Source organism: Hordeum vulgare, chromosome 7H, assembly GCF_904849725.1.
Source record: "Hordeum vulgare subsp. vulgare chromosome 7H, MorexV3_pseudomolecules_assembly, whole genome shotgun sequence".
In the NCBI taxonomy this organism is placed as follows: domain Eukaryota; kingdom Viridiplantae; phylum Streptophyta; class Magnoliopsida; order Poales; family Poaceae; genus Hordeum; species Hordeum vulgare.
Genome location: NC_058524.1, coordinates 4,372,119 through 4,381,284, shown reverse-complemented (window position 1 = coordinate 4,381,284; position 9,166 = coordinate 4,372,119). Strand labels below are relative to the sequence as shown.

General features: G+C 50.0%; 1 protein-coding gene across 1 annotated transcript; it reads right to left on the bottom strand.

Moving 5' to 3' along the window:
* Window positions 1–5,420: 5,420 nt before the first annotated feature.
* Window positions 5,421–8,551, bottom strand: LOC123413252 (putative receptor-like protein kinase At3g47110). The gene has a single exon (XM_045106194.1). The coding sequence runs from the start codon at window positions 7,613–7,615 to the stop codon at window positions 6,350–6,352; it is 1,266 nt and encodes a 421-aa protein (XP_044962129.1). The 5' UTR covers window positions 7,616–8,551; the 3' UTR covers window positions 5,421–6,349.
* Window positions 8,552–9,166: the final 615 nt, after the last annotated feature.

Genomic DNA, 9,166 nt, shown 5'->3' with positions numbered 1-9,166 from the left:
CTCGGACTGGTACTTGGACAACGACGCCTCCCACCATGTCACCGGCAACCCTGGTAACCTCACCTCCTCGTCTTCTCCATTAAAGCACAGTTCATCTAGCATCGTTGTCGGAAATGGTCAGCATCTACCCATTCATGCCACCGGCTCCTCCACCCTGCATCCCTACAATTTCCATCTCCACAACATACTCTTCTCTCCTCATATCACCACTAGCGTTATCTCCGTGCGTCAATTCACCAAAGATAACTCTTGTTCAATCGAGTTTTACCCATTTGGTTTTGTTTTGAAGGATCTTCGCACACGGAGAGTAATCCTGATCTCCGCTAGCTCCGGCGACCTCTACCCCTTCTTTGGAAACAGCACGCGACGGAGCACTGCCCTCTCCACCACCGTGACCCGCGGCGACGTCTGGCATCGTCGCCTCGGCCACCCCGGCGCTCTCTCATTCACTTCACCATCCCAAGATTTATCTATTCCTTGTAATAAGCCATACACTGGCCCATGTACTGCATGTCAACTAGGGCAACAACAACGGCTACCGTTTTCTTCCTCTACTACTCGTTCTTATGCGCCATTTGATTTGATTCATTGTGATCTGTGGACATCCCCTGTTGCTAATTTCTCGGGCTATGAATATTACCTGATCGTCCTCGACGATTTCTCACACTTCTCCTGGTCCTTTCCACTACGTAAGAAATCCGACACCTCCTCCACGCTCCTACGTTTCTTCACCCATGTTAAAACACAATATAATGTTATCATCAAAACCCTCCAGTGTGACAATGGCGGTGAGTTTGTCAACACTGCCCTACGCTCCTTCTTCTCCACCAACGGGATTTGCTACCGCTTCTCCTGCCCTCATACATCCCCGCAAAATGGCAAAGCCGAACGGCTCATTCGCACTACCAACGATGTCATTCGGACACTCCTCTTACAAGCCAACCTCACCCCTCCATTTTGGGTCGAAGCACTCCACACCGCCACCTATCTTCTCAACAGACGCCCCTCCCACGCCATTAAGGATGTCACACCCTACTTCCTCCTCCATGGTTTACACCCCACATACGATCATCTCCGCGTGTTTGGCTGTCTGTGCTTCCCCAACTTATACGCCACGACCGCCCATAAACTAGCTCCTCGTTCCTCCCGTTGCGTCTTCCTTGGGTAACCCCTCGAGCACAAGGGCTACCGGTGCTATGAGCTCTCCACCAGACGCGTCATTGTCTCCCGGCACGTTATTTTCGACGAGCAAATTTTTCCCTATGAGCCAGCCACACCGTCCTCCACGACAATCCCCACAGCCACAGAAAATCGTCGCCACCTCTTACCTACCTCGTACCCACTCCTTGCCGGCCCCATCGGATCTCCTCCGGATCCCGCGCCATGCACCCCTGCACCAATAACCAACGCGCCCTCCGCCGATCGCACGGACCCCACCACACCGCGTTGCTCTCCCAACAACCCGACAACTGCGGCAGGATCTACCTCGTCCGCCGGGCTTTTCCCGCCCATCGACCCGGCCCACTCCCCACCAACTTCCGCACCAGCCTCTCCTGGCTCGCCTACCACCGCCTCTGCCGGCTCCACTAGCGGATCCTCCTTGGATCAGGCGTCCCCCGCCACCAGCTCCAACGCCACTACCACCCCTCCGCCTCTACCGCCACATGCAATACCAACGGCACCTCCCCTTAATTCTCACGCGATGCGCACCCGCGCCAAATCTGGGTTCTGCCAACCCAAGCGCCTCTTCCTCACCGCTCAACACAAGCCGCATCCCTCCCCCATCCCACCTTCCTACCGCTCTGCTCTCAAAGACCCACACTGGCTACAAGCGATGCGTGATGAATTTACTGCTTTAATTCAGAATTCGACGTGGTCTTTGGTTCCCAAACCTGCAGGTGTCAACGTGGTCACGGGCAAATGGATTTTTCGCCACAAGTTCAACTCCGACGGCTCCTTCGCTCGCTACAAGGCCCGCTGGGTTGTTCGAGGGTTCACTCAGAAGGAGGGCATCGACTACGATGAGACCTTCAGTCCTGTGGTCAAACCGGCTACTATTCGCGTCGTCTTGAGCATCGCCACATCCTGCTCCTGGCCGATTCACCAGCTCGATGTCAAGAACGCCTTCCTACACGGCGATCTCAAGGAGACCGTGTACTGCTCTCAACCATCGGGCTTCATCAGCCCCTCCCATCCAGATCACGTGTGTCTCCTCCGTAAGTCTCTCTACGGCGTCAAACAGGCTCCTCGCACTTGGTTCTTGCGGTTTACCTCCTTCCTCCTCTCGCTTGGCTTCCATGCTTCCAAAAGCCACTCCTCCCTATTCATACTATCCACGGGTTCCTCCATAGCATATCTTCTCGTCTATGTGGACGACATTATACTCACCGCAAGCACCCCATCCACCTTAGCTCACATCATCACCTCTCTCAAAACCGAATTCACCATGACTGATATGGGCGAATTACACCACTTTCTCGGGATTAATGTTACACCCAATGCCTCCGGCCTGTTCTTGAGCCAACAACAATACACACTTGAAATTCTGGATCGCGCTGACATGCTCAACTGCAACACCGTTCCCACACCGATCGACACCACTTCCAAACTTTCCGCCGACGCCGGTCATCCCCTTCCAAACCCAACCACCTACCGCAGCATAGCCGGCGCTCTCCAGTACCTAACCCTCACTCGACCCGATATCTCCTACGCCGTCCAACAAATATGCATGTTCATGCATCAGCCACGGGACTCTCATATGCAGCTAGTGAAACGTGTCCTGCGTTACTTGCGTGGCACTTCTCACTACGGCCTACAACTATTCAAGTCCTCGTCGCTCGATCTCCTTGCGTATACTGACGCAGACTAGGCCGGGTGCCCAGACACACGGAAATCAACCTCCGGTTTCCGCGTCTTTCTTGGCGACAACCTGATCTCCTAGTCCTCCAAACGCCAACCCACCGTGTCTCGTTCCAGCGCCGAGGCAGAATACCGCGGCGTTGCTAATTGCGTCGCAGAATCCTGCTGGCTACGACAACTCCTCCATGAACTTCGTCGTCCTCCTCGCCGTGCCACTGTCATCTACTGCGACAACATCAGCGCCTCCTACATGTTCTGCAATCCGGTGCAGCATCAACGAACCAAGCACATTGAAATTGATCTGCACTTCGTCCGCGACAGGGTTGCTCTCGGTGAGGCACGCGTTCTGCACGTCCCCTCCAGCTCTCAGTTCGCCGATGTGTTCACCAAGGGTCTTCCATCACCGGTCTTTCGTGATTTCCGCTCTAGCTTGAACGTCCTCCCCAACGGCGTTCCAGCTGAGGGGGGGTGTTAGACATGTAATACTTAGTCTATTCTTGACTGCTAGATTAGTGGATCTCTAACCGACTCCCTGGCCTGCGTGCCTAGTCCTCAGGGGCTTCCCCTATATATGTACATCACATGTAATTGTATGAGTGTGGAATATACAAGCACTTTCACTCTTCAACTGTAAAGCCGCCTCAACATATTTGAGTGATGCATTGTCAAGTGTACACCACCGGAGGGGACGTTTATCAGAAGCATTTTTGGCTTCAGCGTGAAGCCATCGAGGAGTCTCATGAACGATGCATCGTCAAAGTACAGATGATGAAACATCCGAAGACGAGAGCGAATTGGATGATAAACAACCTGGCAGTGATCAAAATGAGGACCGAAGGATGCAAGACAAGAAAATAAAGGCACGAAAAGCGAGAACGAATCATAACATCATCATCATCATCATCATCTATGAATCCCACACCATGATGTGCACAAGGAGGAGCAACTCTCTCAAACTTATAAGGGCAACTCTCTCAAACTTATAAGGACAGTTACATAGGGGGAAAGGTTTACAACAAATCCTAATCCTAACATGTACAAAGTCACTGACATTCATTTGTGATCCAGAACAGGAAGCCGCGACGTAGTCAGGAGCGCCGAAGCGACGGAGTGCATCACGATGTGCGCAATCCTCAGCTTTATCTGCCCACGACGCGGTGCCGGTCGAACCCGGATCGGCCTTTCGCCCTTGTAGACTCTGACGAGATCGCCGGCATACACTTTCTCGCCCATATGGTGATGAAGGAGGTGTCTGGGACTGGGACTATGAGCTTCCTTCCTTCCTTGCTTGCTTGCACTTACGCCTGATGTCTGTTTCCAGCATGGTCTCGTCTATTTATATGGATCTGGATGCACTACATGCCAATTATTGAATGTATTTGTGTGACGTTCTTTTCTTACATGTAGTGTCTGTTGGTATGACAAGCTTCTGTTGGTCTGTTTTGTCCTTGCCAGGCATGGCTTGGGGCTGTTTGTTTGTCCCTGTGTTATCTCAACAAATCTTTGACACTTAAACAGATACTGTGTGCACCTGTTAGGCCAAATGATTTGATAATCTTGGACGGCTGTGGTGTCAGGTACTACGTACATGTTTGTCAAGAGCAAAAAATGGTTGCCCACCCTGTGATGTCCCCATATCCAGAGTATTCGTAATCTGTCTATGAAGAAGCATATGTGATTATGCTTGTTAATTGGGGGCAATCAGAAGGTTCCTCATAGCACTTTGTTGCTAATCATTTGCACTACTTGTCCTGTCTGACGATGCAAACTGCTGCAGTGTGGTGGGCCGTGACTGGTCTTGGTCAACATTTTTGTTGATAAATTAATACATGGTTCTATCTGCATTTTCTTGTGGTGGCACTTTCCTGCCAATCATTCGCATTCCCTGAATCAAGAAAGTAGAGCTTGGTTAGACATATTGGTTAACCTTTTGTTGACTGATTGATGGCCGTGTGGGCAGTGTGGTCGCCGGGGTGTGGCGTCCGGTGGTGGTGAATGTTGGCAGGGGTGAAAACCTGATCCATCTTCGGACGGACCGGCAGCGACGTTGTTCGCTCCCTTTTTGAAGGCGTCGTCGCGGCTCTCATTGCCCGTCGTGTTGTTTTAGGGGAAACTCTGATCCTCGGGTCGGGTGGTGGCGCCATTCTGGCGTTGTAACCTTCCTAAAGGCGCCGTCTTGGAGCACACGGTTCGTCATATGCGGCTTCATCTCTTCGCGGTGGCGTGTTCATTGTTGAAAACTCCGGTTGCTCTTGTAGTACTAGGGGTAGTTGTTTACGTATCCTGTCTTGGGTGTGTGCATGTGTTGTGGTGGCGTTGTTGGCCCAGACCCAACGTCGAATACTTTCCGACGACGGTGACGACCGACGGTGAACCGACGAAGCAAATGCTGACAGTCTTGGTTCCTGCCCCAAGTCGGCTGAAACCGACGAGATACTTTACGTCGAGATGCACAATATTGTAAAGCTCTTTTCCAACCGTCACGTACAAAGCTAGCACAAGCAAGCCTTGATGGATTACTTGGCTGAACGTGTATATGCACTACTACTAATACACGAAGCTAGCCAGCCACAGTCAAGTCGAGCCTGACCTTTTCTTTATTGCTTTTCTCTGATCTTGGTCCGGTTACATCTAGGGTACACGCATACTTATATGCTCAAAGTGACCCCTCTAAATACAACTATACAATGATAGAGTATACAAGTATACAAGGACGTGGGCGTGTGCGCCGAGGACAACGCGGCTGTGGGCACGTCGATGCTGATCAAGAAGACGGTGGAGCACGGCGTGTACGTGTGGGACATGTCAGATGCTGATCAAGGCTTGACGGCTTGAAGCGCGTCTTCTGGATGACCGGCGACTACAACTCGTACCCGGCCCGATGACGGTGTTGAAGAACATCAGCTACCAGGACGTGGTGGCCGGAAGGAGGCGGCGAGGATGCAGGGCATCCAGCTGGGCGTGCCCTTCAAGGGGATCTGCATGGCAACGTAATCGCCGAGCTGACCAAGGAGAGGAAGGTGTCGTGGAATTGCATCGACATCGAGGGAGCGTCGGCCGACGTCAGCCGGGCGCCATGCGTGCCGCTGCAGGGCACCGACGCCGGCTCTTGCCCTTTCCCCGCCGACCACGCTCGCCGTTGACCAGATCCCCGTGCTGCAGCTGTGCTCTTACTCATTGGCAGCTCCTAAACCCCCTGCTTCTGCAGGAGCAGAGACGGCCAACTAGTAACCAGTGTGGCTAATCAAGCTCACTAGCTCACTCAGCTTCTTAATTGTGTGTTGCTTATGAGACTACTCTCAAACGAAATGAAATGGTACAATAACAATAACAATCTTAGAGTGTATACAAATTACATGTCAAGCTTGCTGTTTCTACACATGTTTACATCTAGCAATTTGTTCTGACGACTGATTCTCCTCCCAGATTGTACTCAAAGTTTTTGGCCAATTGCAAGGTTTTGTGTATGTCCTGATATTTGGACAGAGTATTAGGAAAATTTCCCAGTAAGCTTGTTTGACGAAAGATCTAGTTTGTAAAGTGATGTAAGGCTGCCAAGCTGAATAGGTATGTTGCCCTCAAGATTGTTCTGGCTAAGGTCTAAATATGAGAGTAGTTGCAAGTTACCTAAGGCGGGTGGTATAGGGCCTTCAAATTTATTGTTTCCTAGATTGAGCGTGTCCAGTTGAGTAAGCTGACCAAGGGATGATGGCAATGTCTTAGTGAATCTGTTCGCTTGGAGGCTAAGATACTGTAACCGTGTAAGCTTCCCAATCCATTCTCCAATCGTACCTGTTAAATTGTTATTTCCTAATTGTAAAATTTGCAGCCATCTAGCATTGCCTAGTGAAGCCGGAATTTGACCTTCAAATATGTTGTCATTCAAAAGAAGCAGTTGGAGATTTGGTAGGTCGTCTCCTATGTTAGGAGGCAGTTCCTTGCTTAGCATATTAAACTCCAAGCTCAAGTATTGAAGGGAATTAGAAAGGTTGAAGAGACACCCTGGGAATCCACCTGACAACCTATTTCCTCCTAGGGCCAGGTACCAAATATTTGTCAGTTTCCCAAGCTCATCAGGAATACTTCCAGTTAGTTTATTGTACGCAAGGGCAAGTCTTCGCATGCTAGTGATGTTGCCGAGCCTTGGCGGGATGGTCCCGGTGAGATTATTCCGGGAAAGTCGCAAAAGTGAGAGATTGGAGAGGAGGGCTACTTTTGGAGGAATTTTGCCTACTAGGATGTTCCTACTGAGGTCTATTTCCCTTAAGCTGGAGCAGTTGGCAATTGCATATGGGATATTATCATGCAACCGGTTCCTGCTCAGGTCAAAGACTTGAAGCTTTTGCAGATGGTTCAGAGGAGGTAATCGGCCAGAGAAGCCGTTTGTGGACAGGTTCAGGGTTCTGAGGAACGTAAGGTTCCCAATGGAGGAGCCGATTCGGCCAGTCAGGTTTAGGCCAAAGAGTTGAAGCGCCACCACGCGCCCTGGATGCTTACGACTGCATCTCACTCCTGGCCACAGACAGTGGTTGGCGCTGGAGTTCCAGGAGCTGAACCATCCGGATGGATCAGATTTGATCCCATGCCTGAAAGCTTGGAGCCAGAGCGCGTCGGTGTTGTTGTCATGGAGAGTTGCACAATTGATTTTGCTAGCACGCAAAGAGAGCTGCAGCAATGCCAATAGTAGAAGCACGGCGGGGTTTCTGGGTCGTTTGGGACGCGTTGACGCCATTGCTACCTGCGAAATATAAAACATATAAGCATCAAAACAGAAGGTTCTTGGTTAACTGGTTATGACTTGATTTAGACCATCTCTAGTAGATCCTTTAAAAACAGCCCGGCCAACTCTCTTATTTCTAGTGCTCCGTTGCCACTTCGAAGGAATTTTTTTGCTTCTCCTTTCTCATGAACGCCGACTGCTCCTTCCGCCTTCACTCCCGCTTGTCGCCACCAGCCGTCCCGACAATGGAACCTGCACCGCCTCCACACACCCGCGGCCTCCCCTCTCCAGTGTCAGAATTTGGCCGGCGACTTGCTGCCTCCTTGTGGTGGAGTATATGGAAACAAAGAAATGATTTCTGTTTCCAGTGGCGCAAATGGAAAAATGTAAACCGCGTCCTTGCCAAGCTTAGTACACGTTTGCATCAATGGAAGGTCCTATGCGCCGACTCTCAAGCTGCTCTACTACCATGGTGCATTCGACTGCGGGACAAGAGAAGGGGAGAGGTCCTGAGGATTGCGTGGAGATGATATGGGAATTCTAGTCTTGCTGGTCCCCAGCTCGCTGTAATAAAATCTAGCGGTTAAACTTGTTGGAAGATTCCGTGAGATTCCGGCCATTTTTTTTGTAGGGCGTGGCTGTTGAAAGATGTGTGATTAATAGCATCTTCCATTTTCCTGCAAAAAAAATAGCATCTTCAATTCATCTTGGGCTAATTTGACCCTTAATTTGTTTGCGGATGTATCCTCGTGATATTAATATACCTTGTCAAAAATTTGGTTGCGGGTAGTGTCTAGGCGTGTCCAGTCATGTCTGTTCCAAGCTTTTATTTGTCCATGCATGCAGATGTGTTCTCTGATATTTATGCGCACAAAGTCATATGATTAATGGCGATGAAGAAAAGTATAGTGGTCCGAGGTCCAACGTGGAGGCTTGGTGTCTGAACGTTCGGACATCACCCATTTTCTACTTTTCATAGAAAAACAAATCACCCATTTGGGCTAACTTTGGGGGTGGGTGGTGGTGTTCGTGGGTATATAGCCCGAGCATATATATATATATATATATATATATATATATATATATATATATATATATATGAACAAGCACCAGAAATTAAATTACGGGAAAATCATGCCCTTGATCCACGCCAAAATGTCTGCTAACGGCTAGCCATGACGTGAATATAATACGTACGTATGTACTTTTTGAAATGCTCAGAATTAACTTGGGAATAAAACTCATCGGACACCCGCAGAAAACAAACATACTAGCTACTCCATGAATAATATTCAGTAGTATGGAGAAGAGATGAAAGACTAGTACCGTACCATTGCTTCTCGCCGGAGCTCGCAATACGACGAGAGCCTTTCCAGTATAGGAAGAGGGGAGTATGAGAGTTGTGAAGCGTGAGTGAGCTGATGCATTGGCTGGCTTAAAACGACACTTAGAGCCGCTTCACGTCCACACACCTTCATCTCTCGTGTGTAATCTGAACGTCTTATCGTGGCTTGACCCCATGCAAGCAGCTCCACACACACCTCCGTCTCGTTTTCCTCCCGCCTTATCTTGGCTTGACCCCATGCA

Bases quoted from the DNA above. Each gene is read 5' to 3' on its own strand.
- LOC123413252 (XM_045106194.1), bottom strand. From the start codon at position 7,615: ATGTTTTATATTTCGCAGGTAGCAATGGCGTCAACGCGTCCCAAACGA.